A 25,519-nucleotide genomic window follows, 5' to 3' on the forward strand; every position below is an offset into this window, starting at 1 on the left:
TTTCTATCTTTAGCATTACAGCTATCTTGTACCTGGTACCGATATTGAACACCGAGTATTTTTTCTAAAAGGGACCTGATACTCCCATTATGGAGAGACCTCTAAACAGTAGACATATAATTGTTTCAGAGATTTCCTTGCAACCACTCTGGAGTGGAGGCAGAGAGAGCCAACCTTGATCTCACCTCTCTTTGGAGGCAGGTCCTCCAGGATAAACCCAGGTCTCTGGGAGCCCAGAGCCTTGTTGGTTCTCCTTTATGACAATACTGCTACTACCTAGTATGCAGATTGTTGTGAGACTTAATTAGGATAATGCATGTGGAAAGCTTTGCAAGTTTTGCAGTCATATAAATGTCAGTCATTAATAATTAGAAGGAAACTTTGGGGCTCATTTCATTCAATCCCTCATTTTGCCAAAATCCAGAATGGGGAATGACTTGCTTAAGGTCACACAGGTTCTAATGCCGTAGGATCAGGATTCAAACCAAGTCTCCTGACTTCAAAGTCAGTTTTCCACTTCAGCACACTACCCCTGCCCCTCTGTGCCTAGAAATGTTTCTTTGTATATCCCCTCTTCCACTTTTGCTGACCCCTTGGAATCACACAAGCACAGATGCAGAACCAAGCCAGTAATGATGATGTCTTGCAAGGTCACTGACAAAAATGTCATGAGAAGGGACAGTACCAAGAGCTCTGTACCATTCTCCCTCCCTTCTTCCCTACCACAATGTTCTCTTGCTAATCTCTCATTGTCAACACATGTAGTCTTTTCTCATCAGTGAAGACAAGATCTGTATCTTTCTAGTTCTGGATGAGAAAACGTCTCCTGTGGAGAAAAGAGGAGAGGAGAAAACTAAAAATATGTTGGCCTCTTTTTCCAGGACTGGGGTATCATGAGCCAGTGCCAAAGATGTTCAAACAAAGGACTGCACACATTACGGAACTAGCTGGTGACGATGTACTGAGATGCTGCTCAGTTATCCCTCAAACTACAACTTTTTTCAGTGTTTAAAAAAAACAACACAGTTTCCTTTGCCCCCAGAGAAGAGGGTCTTTCAATACACACAGTTTTGACCAGCTTTTTCTTAGAGTCCATATAGTCCACATCAAAGCTGGTCATAAATACTGTATTTGACAAACACAGCAAAGTAGGTCAGTATTCTGCCTTCAAACACAGACCCCTGGAGTGAAAGTAACCAAGAGAAAAGGGGGTGAAAAACACCTTCAGCAGAGAGGTGGAAAATGAAAAGATGAAAAAAAAACTAGTTAAAGCAGTAAGTTCCTTGACGGGAATAGTGGATTTGCTTTGCTAATGAGCTCTGTAGCAAGTTGGAGCTGTTTCATGAAGAAAACTCAAAGGAAGGATCAGAAAGCAAAGAGGTAAAGCTGACCCACTCTAAAAGTCATACTCTCCAAAAAATAGGTGGTCAAAGGACATGAAGAGATAGTTTTCAAAATAAGAATTGCAAACTTAGCAACCATAGCAAAGAATGCTCCAAATCAGCAATAAGAGAAAGGCAAATCAAAACTGCTGAAATTTCTTTTATCTTACATTTAGCAATTTGTCAAAGGGAACATAAGATGGGAACAGATGCTGGAGGGGTTGTGGTAAAATAGGCACATTAGTGCATTCTGGTCTAACTATGAATCAATACTACCATTTTGGAAAGCCTTAAATAAAGCAACTAAAATGGCCACAACATTTGACCCAAAGAATTTACTGTTAGGCATATACATCAGGAACATATTTGATAAGGAGAACTTCCCATGTGCATCAAAATATTTATAGCAGCTTTTTTTTGTGATAGCAAAGAATTAGAAACAAAATAGATGCCCATCAATTAAGAAACAACTAACAAATTGTGGCACATAAAGTAAATGATTATTACCATACCAAAATATGAAACAACAAATATGATGAATACAGAGAAGCAAGGAAAAATTTACAGGATCTAACAGAGATTAGATATGTTTAGAGAAGTATCTACACAATGACTATAACAATACAAAGAACTAACCAAACAATCAAAAGTAAATGTTATTCTGTGAACTGATACAACCATTAACGTGGACAATATGCAACCAGGCTCAAAGGGTCAGAAAACTATGCATACCCTTTGACCCAGCAATACCACTTTTAGGTCTGTATCCAAAAAGAGATCAGAGAGAAGGGAAAAGGACCTATGTGTTCCAAAATGTTTCTTGCTGCTCTTTTCATAGTGGCAAAGAATTAGAAACTGAGACATTGTCCATCATAACAACATGGGTCATGGTTGTAAATGGAATGTTATTGTGCTATAAGGAATGATGAACAGGATGAGTTCAGAAAAAACTGGAAAGAACTGATTCAAAGTGAAATAAGTAAAACCAGGAGAATAAGGTATACCATAACAGAAATATTATACAATGACCAACTGTGGTCTTCACCAACTGTGAAGGACTAAACAATTATCAACAAAGCAAGTCTCCAAGATATCCACAAGGGTTATCATGAAGAAAATAAATAGCCAAACAAGGAACTATTGGAATCTGAATGCAGATCAAAGTATGCCATCTTCCACTATATATCCTTCATGAGATTTCTATTTTATGTATGATATGTGACTTCTATTGTGACATGAGCAATATGGAAATATGTATTGCATGAAAATATGGATATAACCTATATCAGATATAATTACCACCTCAGGGAGGGAGAAAAATCTGAATTTTAAAATGTCAAAAAAATTGTCAAAAATTGTTTCTACAAGTAATTGAAAAATAAAAAATAAAAACTTTAATTTAATATTATAGAAATACAATGAATAAACATGACCGCAAAGAAAAAATATAAGATACCTCTCTTCATTTCATCATAGATGTGAGAGAATAATGGATGTGATACATCATATATATTTTTCCAAACCTTTTCATCCTTCCCCAAGAAATCCAATTCCTTCCCCTTCCACTGCCTTAGTTTGAGAAACTTGCCTAATGTTTTATTGAAAAAAAAATTGAGACCATTCACTGAGTGCTTCCTCTTAGCCCTCCTTCTCATCTCACATCACTCAGATGACTTGTGAAGATTGGATTTGGCTCTCTCCTGATTGTAACAATGAAGGTACTTAGCTCTTCCTTGATTGTGAAGATTAAGTTGTAATCCTGTCTATTTTTAGATTTTCATCCCAAAAGTGTAAAGCATAGTACTTAAAGTTGAGTATGGAGATCTACCCATTTTGGATTTTAACCACAAAAAGATGTGAACACTCATTTCATACATTGAGTGGGAGGTCTGTGACCCATGTGTGATAGAGTGAGCAGTCCTGGAGTGGAGTGTTGGCTGTGATAGGTAGATGTAAAATTTAGGGGAAGTGACACAATAGAAAAAGTTCTTTAAAAGTGGAAACAGAGACACATAGAGGACAGAACTCGGACTTGGAGTGAAGAGGGACACTTGAGGGCAATTTGGAACTATGCCCTAAAGGCTTTAAATGACTGCCGACCCTTTGATCCAGGAATACCACTGCTAGGTTTGTGTCCCAAAGAGGTAATAAGGAAAAAGATTAGTACAAAAATATTTATAGTCTTGCTCTTTATAGGGACCGACCTTCAGTTCCTATATAGTTTATCTGTGGGTGGTGACCTGAGAAGGAGAATGGAGGCTAGAGGAATATGGATGTGAGATAGATAAAGCAGTCAGGGAAGAGACACAAGAATAAAGACTCAGAGACCACAAGTTAAAGCATCTGGGGAGTTGTGAGCTCCTCCATAGATACCTCTCTAGTGAAAGATAACAGAGTTGAGAAATTATAACTATGAGGACCAAGAGAACCTGCGTGGAGCACAGGACTCCGGGACATCCCCCATGGACCAGGTGGTCAAGAGATTAATGGGAGATGTGCGGGGCAGCTGTACTGCATAAGTCAATCAGACATGAGGAACATAATAGGCCACAGCAAGATCAAGATTGTAAGAGGCAAGAGGGAGAGTGAGGGCTGTGAGAGCAAGAGGTGTAAGAAAAGAGGAGAAGAGGAATTCCATGGGGACTGGAACAACCTCCAGGAAGTGATGCAGAGCGAGAGGAGCAGAACCAGGAGAACATTGTACACAGAGACTAATACACTGTGGTATAATCGAACGTAATGGACTTCTCCATTAGTAGTGGTGTAATGTCCCTGAACAATTTGCAGGGATCTAGGAGAAAAAAACACTATTCATAAGCAAAGGATAAACTATGGGAGTGGAAACACCGAGGAAAAGCAACTGCCTGAATACAACGGTTGAGGGGACATGACAGAGGAGAGACTCTAAATGAACACTAATGCAAATACTATCAACAAAGCAATGGGTTCAAATCAAGAAAACATGTAATGCCCAGTGGATTTACGCGTCGGCTATGGGGGGTGGGGGGGGAGGAAAAGAAAATGATCTGTGTCTTTAATGAATAATGCTTGGAAATGATCAAATAAAATATATTTTTTAAAAAAGAAAAGAAAAGAGGAGAAGAGAGGGCTTGCACATGTTCCTCAGCCTTTATTGAGGACCTTCAGAATGCCAAGTGGGAGGTGATTAATGAATACGTGACATGATATAGGTTTTTACATTGGTAGCATTGACAATGATGGAATCACAGAGGAGGAGATTAAATGAATGTAGTCTGAGCCAGGACACTGTGGCAGTGAACACCCAGCCCAGAAATTTGCTTGTCTTTTGCGTTAGTCCTTTGGATTGTCCCTTTCCATACAATGAACATTAAGTGATCTGACCATGTGTCTGGTAAATGAATATACAGGATATAATATCAACATATCAACCATACTTCCAAGATGCTAAGATGCCTGGTATGCTACACTCTTTGTGGTGGCAAAAACCTGGAAAATGAGGGAGTACCCGTCTATTGGGGAATGACTGAACAAACTGTGGTATTTGATGGTGATGGAATACTATTGTGCTGAAAGGAATAATGAACTGGAGGAATTCCACGTGAACTGGAAAGATCTCCAGGAAGTGATGCAGAGCGAAAGGAGCAGAACCAGGAGAACATTGTACACAGAGACTGATACATGCACAAGTGAATGTAATAGACTTCTCTACTAGCCAACAATACAATGATCCAGGACAATTCTGAGGGATTTATGAGAGAGAATGCTATCCATATCAGAGAGAGAACTGTGGGAGTTGCAACACAGAAGAAAAACAACTGCTTAATCACATGGTTCAATGGGGACATGATTAAGGGTGTAGACTCTCAATGATCATTCTATTGCAAATACTAATAATATAGAAATAGGTCTTGATCAATGACATATGTAAAACCCAGTTGAATTGCCCATTAGCTATGGGAAGGGGAAAGAAAAAGGGGAGGGAAAGAATATGAATCATGTAACTATGGAAAAATGTTCTAAATCAAATAAATAAATAAATAAATAATTTTTAAAGAAATCAAATGTGAAGGAAATATAGCATCTTTAAAATTTAGCAAAAATATTTTATTCATGAAAGAATTTCCCTGATGTAAAGTCTTCATGACATGTAAGTCTCTTTTCTTCAATTAGTCCATTGTGACTTCTTTAAAATATAGTCTTGAACCTCATGTTTGATAAACCCAAAAACTTCTAGGAAAATTAGAAAATGGTATTGTAAAAATTAGGTATGGATCAAAATCTCACACCCTATACCTAGATAATGTCAAAATGGATATATGATTTAGACATAGAGAGTGATATTATAAGTAAATGAGGGGAATATAAAATAGTGTACCTGTCAGATATATGGAAAAGGGAAGAATTTATCATCAATCAAGAAATAGAGAACATTACTAGATGTAAAAAGAATAATTCTTTTTTTTTTTTAAACACGTACCTTCCATCTTGAAATCAATACCGTGTATTGGCTCCAAGGCAGAAGAGTGGTAAGGGCTAGGCAATGGGGGTCAAGTGACTTGCCCAGGGTCACACAGCTGGGAAGTGTCTGAGGCAGATTTGAACCTAGGACCTCCCATCTCTAGGCCTGACTCTCAATCCACTGAGCTACCCAGCTACCTCAAAAAGAATAATTCTAATTATATTAAATTTAAATGTTTTTGTACATCTAGTAATGTTCTCTATTTCTTCAGATTGGCCAAAATGACAGTAAAGAAAAATGACAAATGTTGGAGTGGAGTGGCAAAATGGGGGCACTAATGCACTGCTGGTGGAGTTTTGAATGGCTTCAACCATTCTGGAAGGCATTTTGGGATTATGCCCAAAGGGCTATAAAACAATGCCTATGCTTTGATTCAGAAATACCACTACTAGGTCTATATCCTGGAGAGAACCAAAAAGGGGGGAAAGAACCTACTTGTACAAAAATATCTATAGCTGCTCTTTTTGTGATGGCAAAGAATTGGAAATTAAAGGGATGTCCACCCATTGAGAAATGGCTGAACAAATTGTGGTATATGATGGTGATAGAATACTATTGTGCTGTAAAGAATATAGAACAGGATGGTTTCAGATAGAATTGGAAAGACCTTTATGGACTGATGCAGAGTGAAATAAGCAGACTCAGGAGAGCACTGTACACAGTAACAACAATATTGTGAGATAATCAACTGTGATGGACAGATATTATGGGTAATACAATGATCCAGGTCAATTCTGAGGGACTTATGACAAAGAATGCTATCTACCTCCAGAGAAAGAACTGTTGGAGTCAAAATGCAGATGAAAGCATAAAGTTTTTTCAATAGTTTATTTGGGTTTAAGTTTTGGGGTTTTGGTTTTATGAGATTATTCTCTTATAAAAATGAACAATATGGAAATGTTTTGCATGATAATACATATATAACCCAGATTGAATTGCCTGCCAGCACCAGGACAGGAAAGTGAAGGGGGGAAGAAAGATAAGTTTGATCATATAACTTGGGAAAACTTGACTGGAAATTTATTATTATATGTAATCAGTAAATATATATATAATAAAAATTTAAAATTCACATAAAAATTTGTTTGTTTAAATCAACTGAAATATATTCAGCAAAAGCAAAAAATTTAAAATAACAAAATATTGTCTTGTAGTTTTGCAAGTATAGGATTTTGCACTCAGTGTTTAATTCATAACCTGACTCAGTTTACCTACAGAGTTTGTATCTCTAGGTTTGTTTTCTTAAGAGACGTATGAGATTATAGTTGTTTAACTAAATTTGATTAAATTTTTATGACACTGTAAGGATAATTTTAGGGTTGTGACCTAAACTAAATTAATTTTGGTCGCATGGGGATATCCCAAATAAAATACCCAAGAAAGCTGGAAATTTATGGTGATCCTAATTAATATAGAGGAAAGAAGTTAAAGAGAAGGGAGAGGAAAAAGGAGTAGGATTTTTCCTGCCTGGCCTGTGCCAAGGGGAGTTCAAATTAGTGGCTTTTAAGAGGATAGTGTTAGAAGGTAAAGGAGAAAGGCATCAGCCTAAACTCCAAGAGGGGTCAGCTAAGATGCCTAAACCTGAACTAGCATATCAGCTTCTCCCAGTATAGTATCAAGGGAAAACTCACCGCCAAACCAGACAATAGCTGCCACCACGCCAAGATGTCAGAACGCTTAGCACACTGCCAGCCAGAGCCACCTCTCCAGGGAAAGCAGCCCAAGAGAGGAAGTGATGCCAAATATATAGATGGTTTTACATCACTTTCCTGCCTCTCTGTACCAATGGTAGCTTAAGCTTGACTTAGGACAGCCCAGGGGTCTGCCAGCTGTTTCTGATTTGTCATTTGCTAGCACATGTCTATCAAAGGCCATCCTCCTAAATACTTAATCCTTAATTATGGGTGTAGACAGTCCTGGTTTTGTTAGACTAAGTAAGGTGGAAAAATCTAAAGTTCACAAGACATTCCTGATTTTGTTAGACTAAGTAGGGTGGAGTAATTTAAAGTTCACAACACTGAAGGAAGCATAGGATTATGAATCTGAATTTTCTTTAACTTTATGTCCTAAGAGAAATGAACAAAATTGCAAAATGTAAAGGAATTATTTCTCTGCCACTCTCAAGTAATTTTGCCTACAAGAGACTTGTTGGAATACTAGTCTTCATTTAAGTTTGGTTTGGGGGGAAGTTTTTGTCTGAAATCTGAATTTACATTTAAGAATAATAAAACCTATATTATTTCTGTATTGTGGAAGAGTTATTTCAGCAACAATTACCTACAACATGAACTCAAAGAAGAGATATTTCTCCCATGACAGATTGAATTATCATCTTTAGACTGATAATTCCCAGATCTACTTATCCATCCCTAAAATTTCTCCTAACCCACCAGTTTCATATCACCAATTGCCTGTTGGATATCTTAAACTAGGCATCCTACTGTAATCTAAAACTCAAAATGTCCAAAACTGGATTCATTATCTTTTCCCCAAAATTATAATGTTCCTATTACCATCAAGGTACCACCAACCATCCCTCCAATCACCCAGCCTCTTGACCTAGGTGTCATCCTCATCTATTTAATCTCCATTCCCATCTGTTGCCAAGTACTATTGATTCTACCTTCAGAACATCTGCTGCCCTATTCACTCCTTTCTCACTGCCACCACATTGGTGTAGACTATCATCACCTCACACTTGGACTACTGCAGTGTCCTTCTGTTTAGTCTCCTTATCTCAAGCTTCTCCTCTCTCTGCTCCATCTTCACTTCACTTTCCAAACCAATCTTGCTAAGTCATCCCTGCCCCTCACATTCAGTAAACACCAGTACCTCCCAGATACTTGCAGGATCCAATATCAACTTTTCCATTTTGATTTAAAGTCCATTCTCTTCCTACTTTTCCATTTTTCTTATGTTTTTGTCTTTGAACTAGTGACACTGGTTTCCTTGCTATTCCTCGCATAAGATACTCCATCTCCCAACTCTGGGCATTTTCTTTTTTTAATCTTCTTTTTATTATTTAATTCTTATCATCATGCAAAAAAAAAAAACCAAAACACTTCCAGTTTGGTTATTGTTGTAAGAGCATAATCATACAAAACCAAACCTTAAATACACTGATGTGAAAAAATGTGTGCTTTGATTCACATCCATCTGACTCCAACAGTTCTTTCTCTGGAGGTGGATAGAATTCCCCATCATGTCTTTCAGGATTGTTCCAGATTATTCCAATGCTGAGAGCACCCAAGTTTTCACAGTTGATCATTGTATAATATTGCTGTTACTGTGTACAATGTTATTCTGGTTCTCCTTATTTCACTCTGCATCAATTTCTGTAGATCTTTCCAGTTTTTTCTGAAATCATTCTGCTTGTCATACTCCACCACCAACATATACATACCACAATTTGTTCAGCCATTCCCCAGTTGATGAATATCACCTCAATTTCTAATTCTTTACCTCCACAAAAAGCTGCTATGAATACCTTTGTACAAGTAGTTCTTTCCCCTTTTTTATCTCTTTTAGATGCAGACCCAAGTAGTGGTATTTCAGGATCAAAGGATATGCAGTTATAGAGCTCTTTGAGCATAGTTCAAGATCGATCTCCAGAACAACTCCACCAACAATGAATCAGCATAGCCTGGGAATTTTCACTGGTTCTTCTCAATGTTTGCAAATCTTTTCCTTCTCACTTCCATCTCCTGGCTTCCCTTGCTCCTTTAAAATCTCAGCTAAAGTCTCACCTTCTGTAATAACTTTTCTTGATCCTCCTTAATATTAATGACTTTGCCTTAAGGTTATCTCCAATTTATCTTGTATACATCTTATTCATACACAGTTGTTAACCTGTTGTCTCCCATTAGACTGTGAACCCCTTCCAAGAAGGAATTGGTTTGGGGAGTTTAAGGGTTTGGAGGATTTCTTCTTTTGTTTGTGGGAGAGATTGTCCTGTCTTTGTATGGTACTTAGCATAGTGTCTGGCACCTAATATGCCCTTAACGAATCCTTGCTCACAGATTAACTGACTAAAAGAAACCCTGAGTCATAAAGAGGGAAGTAGCATTTAGATATGGGAGAAAGGCAGTGAAAATAAAGGGAGATGGGAAATAGAATGCTTCATTCAAGGAATAGCAAAGAGACCAGGAAAGCTGGTACATGGAGGGAAGTGGTGTGTAAGAAGACTGGGAAAGTGGAAAGGTGTCAGGTTAGGAAGGGCTTAAAATACCAAACAGAGGAGTTTTGATTTGATCACAGGGGTAATAAGGAGTAAAGATTTACTTAATGGGTGAGGCAGGGGTAGTTGCCATAGTACGGTCTGAATTTTAGAGACAAACTTGACAATTGAGTCAAGGATGGCCTGGAGGGGGAAGAAACTTGAGGCAGGGAGGCCAGCCAGGTCATGGCAATAGTCCAGGGGTCAGGTGATGAGGATGGTGGCAGGGTCCGAGAAGGCTGCATAGAGAAAGAAGATATTCAGACTAACAACAGATGTGTGTGACTGTACTCTCTTGGTGGTTTCTAGACTACCACCCTAATAGTCCATCATCTTCTTTTCTGGGGTAAATTCTCCTACAAACATGGTGGTGACTTTTTTGGACACTATATCCACTGCAACAATTACACAAACACAAACACACACACACACACACACACACACACACACACACACACACACACACACACACTTTGCCCCAGGTAAAAGAATTCCTAGTTACAACTCTGCCTGGGAGTCCAAGATAAGGGAATGAAGAAAAATCCATGAATTTCTTCAGTCTTCTTCCAGCCATCAGTTAGTCTTTGACAACTCTCTCCCTCCCCTATACCCTCTGCAATCTATCTCCCTTTCCCTGCCCTTTTGACCTCCATTTCCCTCATTTAAGTTGAGAGTAACATGGTTGGCTCACTGCCATCCTTATACTGAGGGTTCCTGGGAAAAAAAATGGCCTGGTGTCCTATTTAGGCTTCACCCATCCCCTAGGATATTAGGCTGACCTGTGTTTCTGGATTAGTAACGAGGGCATTTTAGAAACCAATTTTTTGGTTTTTTGGCTCCAAACTCAAGAAATAAATTCAAAATGGGGAAAAGCAGACACACAAAACAAACATTAGGGGAAAAAGAGATAGCCTACTTGAACAAAGAACCTCAGCTGAAACCAATTTAGAAAGCTCAGCTCAGTTTCAGCTCATAAATTCTGCTCTACTTCATAAACAAAAACCAAAAAAATTGTTTAGCTGCATATAGGAGCTCACGGGGACATAGCAGCCCTCTTTGGCACGAAGGTAGGGAATCTCTGGATTTTATTCCTGGGCAGAATGGGAAAGGACGGAAAGCTTCATCAGTATTTATGTCAGCACATGACCCTTCGGATTTAATATCAGCCACCTATTGCTCCCAATGTCCTCCTGACCATAAATATTCAGAGGAAGTTGGTCACTCCAGAAGCCTATGGTTTGTATTTTGGGGTTAAACTATGGGGTCAGAGAGCATGGCAGGGAGGAAGAGGGGAAAACCTCCAGAGGCCACAGATGGAAGAGATGCTGGCTCCTTTGGTTCCGACCCACTTGGGATGATGGCCACTGGAATTAACCAGGGATTCCTGAAAACCCTTCTGCCTGGGGTAAGGCATGAATGTACTCTCAGGAGAGAAGTCTTGGATGGATATGTAAGAAGTCAGGGAGATCACTGTTTTCCTAAAGGCTCTGGCTCAAGTTCAATTTGATAAAACAAATATTTATTAAGAGCATCAACATTTGTGCTGTGCCCAGTGCTTGAGAAAACAAGGACATGAATGAAAAACAAGCTCTGCCTTCCTCAATCTGGGTCAACCAGATGGCGAGTGCCATAACTACCCCTAGACATTGGTCCCCAAATTTCTCCACAAATTCCTGGCCAAAGTAATATGGTGTAATAGAAGAGGTAATGGTGATGATAATAATAATTATTGGGGCAGCTGGCTGGCTCAGTGGATTGAGCCAGGCCTAGAGATGGAAGGTCTTAGGTTCAAATCTGGCCTCAGGCACTTCCTAGCTGTGTGACCCTGGACAAGTCACTTAACCCCCATTGCCTAACCCTTACCACTCTTCTGCCTTGGAACCAATTTACTATATTGATTCTAAGATGGAAGATAGGGATTAAAATAAAAATTTATCTCACAGAATTCTTGTAATGTATATATTTCTTGTAATGTATATAATTCTTGTGACGTATATAAAAATGCCTTGTGTCATAAGTTTCAGCTCTTATTCCCCTTAAACATAATAAATTATAAAATACATGAAGACTGGTAGAAAGAAAAAAAATGGAGCATAAAATGCTGGAACAGAAAGAATCTTATTGATGATATAATCTAATACCCTCATTATTACAGTGAGGAAACTTGAGGCCCAGAGAGGCAAGGAATTTATCCAAGGTCACTGGGCATTGTCATCATTGTCTTGGTCATGTCCAACTCTTCATGACTTCATTTGGGGTTTTTTTGCCAGATACTAGAGTGGTTTGCCATTTCTTGTTCCAGCTTGTTTTACAGATGAGGAGACTGAGGCCATCAGGGTTAAGTGACTTGCCCAGGGTCACACAGCCAGATTTTCACTCAGGAAGAGGAGTTTGCTTGACTCCAAGGCCATACTCTAATAGCCCCTCTAAGTCCCTGGGTCCTGGAATTCAAATCTACACAGCTTCCAGAACAAAGTGTATCAGGCTGCCTCCCATAGGGCCATTGCTTTTTAGAAATCTCACTACAGTTCTGTTTTTAAAGGAAAGGGCAAATGGAGATGGATTTTGCCCATCTGCATCCGACAGAACTTGAACCCAGATCTTCCTGGGCCAGAGGCCAATTCTTTACTCAGGTCATCACACTGCCTTTCTTCTTCCAAGAAATAGCAGGTGCTTGACTGGCTCTTGGTCTCCAAATCTTGTTCATCTGCTTAATCTCTGTGTATCAATCACTTTTCCCTGCTAGCCACTAAATAACAGGAAAGGCAAGGTGAGATCGTCGAAATAGTATAATACCACTTGGATGCTGTTGTTCAGTCATGTCCAATTCTTCGTGGCCCCTTTTGGGTTTTTTTTTTGGCAAAGATACTAGAGGGGTTTGCCACTTCCTCTTCTAGCCCATTTCACAGATTTCAGGAAACAGAGGCAAACAGGGTTCCCTGGTTAGTGAGTGTCGGAGGTCAGATTTGAATTCAGGTCTTCCAGACTCCAGACCTGCAGTGTATCCACTGTAGCTCCAAGCTGCCCTGCAACAGCGCAACACCAAATAGTTGAATGACATCTTGGCGGTATTCTTGCCCAATGCTCTCATCTTACTGATGAGCCACAAGCCTGTCCATAAGGATCCCTGTAAGTGTCGTCTTAGGAACACAGTCGCATGATCTGGGTTCTAGTGTCTTGCCTGGTGAGCGAATGGATTTACGTGAGGCAGATACACAAAGACGTTGGCCTCCCTGTCTCTTCCAGTCATTAAAGTCCAGCAGTGAGATGCTTGCAGATGGCCTGGAATACTGGGGATAGCCTAGGGGTCTTTGATGTGGCCACGCTCCATGCTCTCCACAGCCCATCCCACCATCCCATCTTCACACACTCGAGTAGCCCCCTAACTCCAGCCAGGCATGAGGCCCACTGGCTACCTGTGATGGCCGGTTGCCCAAACGTTGTTACCAGGGGGTGGCCGCAGATGACAGCAGGGTGAAGACCAAAGGAAGATGACCATCCCTAAAATGGCTTGACAAGACCTCAAGCCCCAGGGGCTACTTCTCCCAGCCCAGAGCCTTCTCCCTGCCACCAACTAAGGGGCAGGTAACAACCTCAACTATCCTGCCCCATATAGCCATGTTCTACTGCCACGCACTTTCCATTGTTCTGGGACCAAAGAGGATGGTGCCATTTCCTTGTTTCCCCCCACCAAGGGCGACTCCAAAAGCCCTCCTTTCCCAGCACTGATCCCAGTGGCACTGCGGAGTGTCAGTTCTTCAACCACACGTATTAACAATTAGAGATGTGGAACATTCTGAAAGGGGCTCAGCCTCTATGCATTCAGTGCCTGCGACCTAATAAAAATCCTCAAAACCTTTCCCCACCAAGGACCTTCTGCCTTCACTTCACTAACACATAGCCTGTGTGCATCACACCAACAGTAGCTAAAGACATTCAATCCACAGGCTTTGAGCATATATAGTATGCATAGACAGTATATATATTTAGCATAAGAAGGCCACACATAGAAAAATCAAGCCACCCCATGACTTCTCTTTCCTGTAGGAGCTCCATCCTCTCCAGGGCCCTCAAATGTGAAGCAGCAGCCAGCTGGGACCCAGGCCTTGTGCCAGGTTCTTGGCAGGCTTCTCTCTGCTGGAAGAGCCCATAAAACACTTGCTTCAGGACTCAGGTGGCTGTAGCCATTCTGAACTGAATTATGAACGTCACTATCACATAGACAAAATAATACTCTAATCCCTGCGAGATAGAGAGAAAACAAAACCAAATGATGGAAAACTATTATGCTTTAAGGACTGATAAACTGGATGATTTCCTAAAGAACCAGAAAGACTTCCATGAACTGATGGGGGGAGAAAGGAGCAGAATCAGGAGAACATTGGCTATAGAAAGTGAAACACTGGGACAATCGAGTGTAATAGACTTTGCTACTACAAGCAATGCAATGATTCAGGGCTATTGTGAGGGACTTAAGAAAAAGAATGCCACCTACATCTAGAAAAAGAGCTGTGGGAGTAGAAATCTCAAAGAAAACATGATTTATCACTCGTTTATATGGATATAGCATTTGGGGTCCTGGTTTTCAAAGATTACTCTATTATAAAAATGACTAATCTAGAAAGAAGTTTTGATGTCTACTCTGGGAGGAGGGAGGAAGACAAGAAGAATCATGTAACCATGGAAAACTTATGTGAAAATTGGTTACTGGAATAAAGAACAACTTAAAAATAGGGTGAGTTTTGTTCAGGGGAAAAAAAAACACCAAAAAAGTACTTTGAAAAACATCATACAGTGTAAGATATCTTCTCCTTCATCAGTGTCATGTTCCCCAGAAATGGTTGGTGACCCCAATGCCTAATAAGCATTCACAAATCTGTGAACTGACATTCATTAAACAACAAAAAAAAGGCTCCGTAGGATTGTTAGCTACTGTTAGCTTATTACTGTTAGTTACTGTTAGCTTAGTGGCTGGCAAGAACACTTCATACTCGGAAGATAGTTGCCCTGTTCAGATCTAATCTACTGCGCCACCTGGCTGCCCAAATTATTTGGTTCTAGTTAAAAAGCAGATTAGTGGAAGATATAAAGTTCACAAGCCTGAAGCATGACCAGAGTAATACAGTGTTCTATAAACCAAGCAATCCCAAAGGAGGAATGATTAAGTTACCAAATCTGGATTTAAGTGTTTCTACCACGGTGACTAAGAATCTAAGGATACAAAAGGACCACAACATAGCAGATAAATGGGGATAATGTCCAAAGCCAAAGTCAGCACTGATCCTTGTGCTTGACATAGTTAATTTCTTTCTGAACTACCTAGAATCCTTTCCCCACGTTTGCGTGATGAGTTACAAATTGGCTATAACTCCTCCCTCACTCTCTTCTTTCGCAAGCAGGCTGGGTTAGCACCTTTTTTAGGTTGAAGTGGGACACTTCACAAATGAGTTCAAACACCTAGAATATTGATTATTGGAACCATAATTTATTAATAAAAGAGAGAAATAAAGAATCTACCAGCTGGGGCAGAGTTCCCTAATGGAAAACTGCATTGGTTTGTCATTAAAGACCAGATTATATACATTGCAGAGTTCTTATCTAACAAACCTTAACACAGGAATGTGGGATCCAATATGGGGGGACACTTCTTAGATTTATGATGGGGCTGTTATCCAAGGAGTGTTTATCTTCACTTAGCCAAATGTTAGTTCACTGGCCCTTTGATATTCCTGAAATTCCTCTTTTGTCTCTTACCACCCAAACTAAGCAGAAAGCATTTTGTTATCTGCCCAAAACATCTTTTTCCTTCTAGAGGGAAGGAAAAACCAGGTCTTCCCCCTAAAAATGCAGACAGGGGTAATTTTTCCTTCTTTGGTCTTTTGGGGGCTAGTTCAGATAACTGTTTTACTTTCATTGTTAGTAACAAATCTTATAAATACTTGAGTTATTGTATATTAATTTTAAAAACCACAGTACCTGGCACAGAGTACTTAATAAATGTTGACTGATTGTGTGGAGAATTTAACAACAAAACTGTAATCTAGACACTTCAGTCTTTTTAAGCAAGTTGGGGGATGAGGACATCCTAGCTTTCCAAGTCCTAGAAAACAGTTAAAGCAATACCATTTCTGCTCCAGCCTTTACATGAATTCAATTCCTCAGAATTACTTCATGTTTCTCTGACCTCCTTTGTGAGCTCTGCCCAAACTTCCTTAGACTAAGGTCATGTATTTCATCACAAATCTTATAGTTCATGTCACTTGAACAATTTGATTTAAAGAGAAGAGAATCCTATTAGGAGCCTCTTTAGCAGTTCCCAAAGCTAAGAATTTAATAGGAGAAAATATTTAAGTAGAAGGAAATAAAACAAACATATTTGATGATGACAAAGTAAATCTGACTTAAATGAGCATTAAAACTCTACATTATTCTGATGACATTAGAACTAATTAGAACTTTTCTTCATATGGTAAAATGCAGTAACATAGGAAGATAACACATTTCTCAAGAAATGAAATTTATATACTCTTTCCAGGTAATCAATCCTCTGGAAGTTTTTCCTAAAAAGACAGTAATTTATGTACACATATGCATGTGTACATGTATAAATAAAATGTGCATGTATAAATAAAATGCACAGTTGACACTTGAAAAAAACCCTATCATTTAGAGACAGCTAAGTGGTTCAGTAAATAAAACAGCAGGCCTAGAGTAAATAGAACTGGGTTCATACCTAGCCTCATACTCTTCCTCCTAGCTATCTATCCCTGGGCAAGTTACTTAATCCCAATTGCCTAACTCTTATCACTTGTCTGCCTTGGAACCAATATTTAGTATTGAGTCTAAATTGGAAGGTAAAGTTTTTTTTTAAACATAAGCCTACCGTTTAAGTCAATCGTGCATCATTATAAAAATTGTCTTTCTCATCTCCCATTATTCTTCCATAGAGGTAATGGTATTGAAAACTATAGTGGGCAACTAGGTAGCTCAGTGGATAGAGCCAGGCCTAGAGATGGGAGGTTCTGGGTTCAAATATGGCCTCAGACACTCCCTCGCTGTATGACCCTGGGCAAGTCACTTGACCCCCATTGCCTAGCCCTTAACACTCTTCTACCTTGGAACCAATACACAGTATTGATTTCAAGACCAGAAAGTAATGGTTTTTATCAAAACAAAACAAAACAACAACAACAAAAAAAACCTACATATTTTCAAATCCTTTAGGTGGATTTTTTTTGCTGATCCTCTTTGAAAAATTTTTATTTGCTCTCTTGGAAAGAAGGGGGGTATGGCTATGGGGGTTACTTAGGTTAAAAACAATATATTCTAAGTAAGCAACTTGAATAACTGAGGCAGGGAGCCTCAGTTATTCAATTATTCAGTTATTATTAAAGAGCACTACACTCTTGATAAAGCATTCCATCAGTCATTACAAAAAATTGTCTTTTGCATCATAAAAATATGCCATTTAGTTTTACAAAAGCTTAGTCACAGAAACAAAGATTCAATTAATTGGGCAATGAATGTAGCTCTTACCTATAAAAGCAAAATTTTGGGTGGTAAATCAGTGCTGTGCAAAATATCAACACCTATAATGCATCTAATATAAAACACTCTGTCAACAAGATGGTCCAATATTCAACAGCCTCAAAAGCAATTTCACAGAAGAGCTACTCCTTTCATGTGGCAAGATGACCCACGAACTACAGAAGTATAAATAAATGTCACAAAGTGGTAAGATTTTAAGAGTTTAATTTTATTAAAAATATAGCAACATAATAGCAGCATCATTAGACATATCTTTACTAGTACCATTTAATATTGGCTCTACCCACAAATATATACCACTCATGTAGCACATCATTTCTTCAGATGTTTCAATTTTAATCTCTTTGTTTTATAACCAAGAGAATTATGTAACAAGCATTATTTAATACAACTAAATGAGATCAAAATGTGGGATATTACTTAACTATCCAACTGAATTGATTGTATAGCTACATAGTAAAGAGCTAACTAAAAATAAACTGCTCTGAAAATCAAGAAATTCTTGGGTAGATCCTTCTCTGCTTTATTCCCTAGCAGTTCACTATCTACTGGTAGCCTAAACTGGTGCAACTTCATTAGTTCTAGATTCTCCAAGTGGTTTCCAAGAGTTTGAATTTACATTCAAAGCTGGAAGTAACTGTTTATGCTTTAAAGTTGTCTTAGAGCAAGACTGGAGGGAACTAAAAACAATAAAGATTAAGTTCTTCCATTATTGTGTTAAGTGCCTCAGAGGTAAAATGCATGCAAGATGGGTCAAAACTTGGCAGTTTTTAATTTGAAAAATTAGCAAGATAAGGCGACATTTAAAAATCAGAAGAGACAAGAAAACAAAATTTATTTGAAACAGTACAATCATAGAAGTATATTTAAGACTGATATAAAGTGATCACTGAAATAAAATTCTAGGGCAGAGAACTAAATCATAATAGAATGAAACTAGACAAATTATGAGTTAACAAATCCAACCTAACTGAACATGGCCAAAAAGTGTAGCTGGTTTAGTGGCTTTTGTCTTAGGAATTATTTTAATTCTGGGGCAGGGGCACTTCACCAAAGAGAATATATTTTGAAAAGATAACTCTTTGTGCAGCCCAAGATTAAGAGGACCCATTTATGCCCCTGCAACCTGCTGGGCAGGCTGAGGCACATTTGTTGAATATGTTAGAGATATTTAGATTTCCATTATTTATGCTGAAGGAGCTTCTTTCCAGAGCTGTCAATTCAGCACCATTTAAGAGCAATAAATTATTTTTGAAGTGTGAAACCAATCTGATTTTAAATTTCCAAATGTTAATTCAGCAGATGGGTTTAAAATAAGCCACTTTGAGCTGGCTTAATAGAAGAACTAAATGAAGAGGTAGTATAAAATAAAACTATGGAAATATATAAGGAACATTTGACAAACTGAATCCTCCTATTTGAGAGCCCACAGAACTAGAATCTTAAGTTGAATAGTACTCAATTTGTGAAAGCTAAATTATTCAAATTGACAGTTTTTATTTTTTTTAAAGCACACCATATATAGCGTAGTTTCTACTAATTCAGCTGCTAGAAGATAATAATCAACCCATACACACAAAATACTTCAATAGGCTTAAAAAAAAAACCTTGCTATATGATTTCCACAGAAATAATTCATTAATAATTTCCTTCATTTGAAGTCTAAACCCTAGATTTATGTGACTGTTTTTTTTTATTCTAATCTATAAAGATAGGTAACAGCCTGGAAAAAAAAAATTAGATACTGATACTTCTGGAAATGGTTAGCACCAAAGAGAAAAATCTCTTATCAAAAATCATCTTACAAGTATTGGTTATTTTAAAATACATGTTGAAATCCAAGTCTATATAACATTTCCAACAATAGTGAAGTACTTTAGCTTCTCAAAAAAGAATTCTGTAACACAGGGGGAAAATAAAGAACAAAGTATTTGCTATGAAGTTAATTTGCATTCATTTAAAAATTATATTGGGTGACACTAGGTAAGACATTTTTCAAAATTAAGAGGCTCAGTTTATTGAACCAAACCATGGATGAAATAATTTGTTTGTCTGTTCAGTATGTAACACTGTTGAATTACAAATCTTGCCAGAAAACAAGGCATGTGGATTATCTACTATGGTCCCAGAAAAAAATATTTAAGAATTTTAAGAATAAACTGTTTAAGTTAAAAGAATACCTACAAACTAAATAGGTATTAAATCTCAAATATTCCTGTCAAATGGGAAGCAAGAGAATGAGGTGATAAAATGGAAAACCAAGTCTTTAAGCAAAGTAAATTAAAACATAATAAAGCAATAATGCTGAAAAGGAAAATACATGTTTTTTTAGGACAACAGTGCTATCTCTGAATCTGGAAACCATTGCTATCAATCAAACTTTCTCACATCATTTAGGAAAATCCCACATTATAATCTAATTTAATTTACTAGAACTTTAAAAATTTGTAGATGATTTGCTATTCATTTTCCAATTTTAAAAAATCAGGACCTTTGATTACTAAGATTATTTTTAAAGGTGAATACCAAGAAAAACCACCTCCAGCAGCAGCAGAAACCAAATTCATTCCAACTAACACAAGGTTCATTTAATTAAGTTCAGAATCAAACCAAAAACAGAGCCTTAAGTGACTGTTTTATAAACAGCCTATAAGCATGCACTTTTCAAATGAAAGGTCTATTAAACCAAGTAGAATTAGGACAGGATTCTACTAAGATGCTCTTCTGAAATGCATAAACAAAAACTTCCCTCTAAAACACTTGGTTTTATTAGTGAAATGGTATTAAGGATAACAAGGATTCAAACAATGTTTGCTCTACACTACTTACATATCATAAATAAGACAGTTGTTGCAAGACACACAACCCTCTGGTCTTTCCATCCACACAAGTTACTCTTTTATGAGAATAAGCTGTTTTACCAGCCAACTGAATGTGGCTGAAGCATTAAAAATGACCATCTATACTTTACATAGTAAAGCATTTTACAAAGTTTTTAATGTACACAGTGGCAAAAAAAACTATAATTCTGAACATGTGAAGAGTGATTAAGCAGCTTCATAATCAAACCAGGATTCTTTACTTGAAATATGGGAAATTCTCCATTCTCCACAAAACTGTAGTTTCAATTGTAATAACCATACGAGGAAAATCGAATGAAAAGCAGGTAAGGAGCACACTATTCAGCTTTCTAAATTTACAGAAGTAACTTCCCATGAGGTAAGGCAACCGAGTAAATTTGATTGTATTATGTTGCATTAAAATAATTATACTTGATTTAGTATTAAGAGCTAATTAAAAGGTATGACTTCTTGGGGAAAATCTAACAATGATGTAAGGAATCCTGAAAGCATGAGTTGAGCTTTTTGGAAAAAATCTTCTTAAATGTCATTCTCCTAAGTAAGTGCTTTCTTACAAAAAGCTGACCCCAAGAATGACTAATCACTTATAGTTTAAACTCATATAAATTTAACCCTCTGGGGGTAGGGGTTAAGGGGTGGGGAGGAAAAAAAGCCATACATACCTCTATCCCTTTCAGGTACAGTTTTTGCACATCATATAACCAGCATTAGAGAAAATGATTGCGAGGTAATGATTAAGGCCATCCAATGTAGAGAATTAAAGGGCTTCCTTTGATTTAGGCAAAATAAGAACATGCTTCACTTTCAGCTACAAGAGTACAAAACTGATGGTCCCCAAACTATATTTCTGCTTCATGCGATAAACCTGTCCTTAAAGACCTAACCTCTTTTTCTTGTATTAGGTGAACTAAGAAGCTGTTCTTCCACACTACTTACACATTCCTCTATGGGGGTGGGTGGAATAGCTATCTAGGTTCAGTATGAACTGAGAATGACTAGCACATATAAAATACTAGAAAACACTAGAAGGCACTAAAGCTTCAGCTTGTGCTCCCATAGCCTGTTTTGAAAACTAGGTTTCCTCATGTTAAGAACACCTATGCCATTTGCAGCTGACCAGACACAAAAATAAACTTCAAAATATTAACAACAAAGGTTAAAATATATGCTCACTTTGGGAAGAAAAAAAATTAAGCATATTAGTATTCAAGATGGTTGCTTTTCCTTTTTTTGGAATGGGACAGTTAGCATGCACCACTTAACTTAAAGTCCACACGTTTAGCAATTTTAATCTGAAAAAATATTTTAGATAAAAGAAGTGTTGTCCCAAATAGTGAGCAAATGAAAACCTATTAAAAGGCATTTAACACAATCACTGTAAAACTGTGAAGTAATGTTAAAATGTCTTACATACTTTTTTCCATTTACAGGGGTGTATTTATATTTTTGCACCATTTTCAAACACATCATCAAACAATATATATTGAAATTAAAACATAAAAAGCAAAGTACAAAATTCAGTAACTAGCAGTATTTGAACAGCCTCCAATGCATTATCTTTTTCACTTCTGAGCATTGCAAATTCAGATCTTTTGTAATGGTCCTTGGCAAACACTAACAAATTATTTCACAAGTAGGTCAGCCATCATGGAAATGCACAGATTTTTGACGAGTCAGGTTGGGTAACATTCCTTGTTTTCATGATGCCCATACTTGGTTTCTTTTCTCTTTAATAAGATGACCATAAAGTCATCTGACAACTGTAAGAGCTATTCATACATATCTATAGTCGACTGGACTGCTTTACTGTTGGCTTCTTAATGAGAGAATTAAAAGCTTTGGATTCCACTCTACAGCTGAGTTTAGTGGTAAGGATCTATTGGCCCTATACCGTTTCTGCCTTGGCAGTAAGGTTTTCTTCATTTGGTTGGCAATTCCCATTATGCTGTACTTTGTTTTCATCAGTCTTTGGAGCTTCTTTGTCATCATCTATTTTTTCACCTCCTATATCCAATACTTCCTTAGTCTGTTCTTTCTCCTATAGTGTTCAAGACATAAAAATGTATTTTTCAAGATTATTTTATCATTTTAACACATACAATGTCACCAAATTACTTACTACACTGTTACTAAAATTACCAAAAATGCATTTTTTAACGAACTTCAAAAAATTTGTAAGACATTTTAAAAGTTGCTGGACAAACAAATCTGCCAAGAGGAGGAGGGTGCACTCAATACTGGTATTTAAAAAACTTAGTGAAGTGCCCCTGATTGACTGAAAGAACAGGGTAATAAGCCAGTTATCATCTGCTTCAAGGAATCAAGAGAGATTTTTGTAATTCAGAAACCAAAGGAAAGAAAAAATATATTGGAGAAAGGGAACTAGTACATCTCATAATGAACCCTGTTCTGGGCAAAAGGGGGAGAAGAAAGGAATGAAAAAGGAAGGACATGGGATGCCATATATTAACTTTTACCCAGAGCTAGTGTATCTTAGTTTTCCACCTATATTAGCATGAACCTATCCTTAGTACTAACATGATTTTAAAATACAATCATATCTTATTGATATTCTCAAGAGTTAATATATTTCCAAAATACCTTACAAACTTTAAACAAAAGTTTATTCATTTGGCATGTGGCCTAATATAAGTGACATTTCTAATTCAAGTAAATGGATTTTAATTTTACATTACCAAATATCCTGGTTTTTCATCAGAATGATTTGAAGTTGATTTACTAAAGCAAATATGTATCTCAAAATAAAACTAAGTAGAAATAACATAGACCCAAAGTCAGAAATCTCTTCTTATTTCTATGTGCTCAAAAAATTTGTATTTCTATGTCCATTCTCTTCTTGAAATGGGGCAGCTAAGTAGCTCAGCTGATAAGAGTGCCAGAGCCTAGAGTCAGGAAAACTTGAGTTCAAATCCAGCCCCATATGCATATTAGTTGTGTGATACTGGGCAAGTCACCTAACCCTGTTTGCCTTGGTTTCCTGATCTGTAACAGGAAATGGAGAAGAAAATGGCAAACCACTCCATTGTCTTTGTCTAGAAAATCCCAAAAGGGGTTGCAACAACTGAAAACAACTCAATGACAATCTTTGTTGGCGATCTTGTTTGCATATTTCACTTCAGATGTCACTCAATTCAGCAGACATTTATTAAGCAACTACAGCAAAGTTAATTTTATCTGCTCCCTTCAAAAAATCTATTTTAAAACTGACGAGAAAACATTTTTGTGGACTAAACCATACATTATTGACCATTCATTAATTTAACTCTAAATATTGGATAACTATTTATTACCTTTAATGTACTTGTGCTCTTTTCCAATTTGTCTTTTACTTCTTTGTCTTTAAAGCTCTTTTTCTTAGATGTTGACCGTTCTCTCTCTTTTCTGTCTATGTTTTGGTCTTTTTCTTTTTCCCTCTTTTTATCCTTCTTATTTCTGCTTTAAAACATTTATCAAAAACATTTATCAAAATGTTGAAATGACATTTTTATCAATTTCTTACTCAATGTCTTAAACACTAACCCAAAACTTTCATAAAATAACGATTGCTCCCATATAGTCCTTCATTAAAAATTTTTTTTAAATGTCTTACTTCCTGTAGGTCATACGTCAAGTGTTTAAAACAAAGTAGTTTTATTATTAATTTTAGTAGGTCTTAAAAAAATAGGAACTTTCCAAAACTGTGATAAATACTCAAGAACTTTTCATTTCCTGGCCAAAAAAAAAATTTTTTTAAGATGCTCAGGCAGAAGCTATGAAATTCGCTTCCAGGGCTGGTGCATTATCATTATAACCATAGAACTTCAAGAAGTAGGCCCAGAAGCCAGTCTCTCCTGTTCACTAAAGAAAAATCTCATCACTCATCACAAACATGTTTCCAAGAATAAATCACTAATAAAAAGGAGAAAAAATCTAAAACTGCACTTCTTGTATGAGATTTTTAATGTAATCATCTGTTCCAAGAACACAGTTCCTTTTATAAATGGCTTGTTATTAGTTTGTTCTAATATTTTGATTCACTTGACTCTTAAATAGAGAAAAATGTTTTTTTTTAATTAATACTCTCTCCTTTAGGGACAATATCCCAACTCTTATGGCTTAATAAATACAGTGTACAGTTTACAAATCCAAATAAAGTAACAAAGGAAAGATGACAAGCAGCTCAAAAAAATTTATCTATAAATTTGGGAATGCCCCTTGAGAGTTAAGTTCAAACCCATGAAATACACATATATATCCTATACATCAATAAAAATTTAACCAAAATATGCAAGGTATTTTCAAATAGTCCAGAGTACAAGATGAAATGGACTACCTGACAATTAGAAAAATAAATCATCTTGTAGTCCAATTTATACTATGGATCAATGTAATGACCAGATATCTTGACCCTAAGAGATTGGCAAAACAAACTATCTCTCCTTCCCTCAGCAGGGAAGTCAATAGATTACTAGCATAGAATGAGGTATATGCACAACCAATTAGTTGGTTTATTTTGCTTAAAAATTCTTCCTTGTTATAAGAGAGACTTTGGAAGTAATATTATTGTGAAGTGATAGTAAGGTGAAAAGAGAAAGCATCAATAAAAGTCACAAATACAAGATTGTGAATCATTAGACTAGAATTCTTTTCCTGTACCTGCCACTGTCTGAATTCATATTCTATCAAACTATTTAATAACTTTGTAATGACATTATTAAGATAAAATGGAAAAGAATTTGAAAGCAACAAGATAGGTGCAGCATATGATTTTGCTACAGAGAAAAAGTGGGGAAAAAATCATTTGTATTCTTTTTCCCAATAAAAGGACTAAGGAAAAGAGAATTTTAATCTGGACTAAGAAACACTGATTTCAGATCAGCTGAATCTTGTTCTACTCCTTCACCAAAAAGAAAAAGGCTCTAAAAAAATGCAAATTTTAAAACCTAAAATTTCAGCTTGTACCCCTGTAGGTTGGTACTACTGATTAGACTATTATAATAGGCTTCTGAAT

General features: G+C 37.1%; 1 protein-coding gene across 6 annotated transcripts in view; it reads right to left on the reverse strand.

Annotated features, from left to right (window-relative positions):
- Window positions 1-17,834: 17,834 nt before the first annotated feature.
- SREK1 (splicing regulatory glutamic acid and lysine rich protein 1) overlaps window positions 17,835-25,519 on the reverse strand; it is a 43,086-nt gene continuing 35,401 nt past the window's right edge. For 4 of the 6 annotated variants that reach the window (XM_001381421.3, XM_007486401.3, XM_007486400.3 and 1 more), the window contains 2 exons: window positions 23,820-23,964; window positions 17,835-22,546 (listed from right to left, as the gene is read on the reverse strand). In XM_001381421.3, the coding sequence (XP_001381458.1) occupies window positions 22,394-22,546; window positions 23,820-23,964 (298 nt within the window). In that variant the 3' untranslated portion in view covers window positions 17,835-22,393. The remainder of the gene's footprint in view (window positions 22,547-23,819; window positions 23,965-25,519) is intronic. The other 2 variants (XM_056824844.1, XM_007486399.2) reach the window with 1 other exon arrangement.

Source organism: Monodelphis domestica, chromosome 3 (assembly GCF_027887165.1).
Source record: "Monodelphis domestica isolate mMonDom1 chromosome 3, mMonDom1.pri, whole genome shotgun sequence".
Classification (NCBI taxonomy): domain Eukaryota; kingdom Metazoa; phylum Chordata; class Mammalia; order Didelphimorphia; family Didelphidae; genus Monodelphis; species Monodelphis domestica.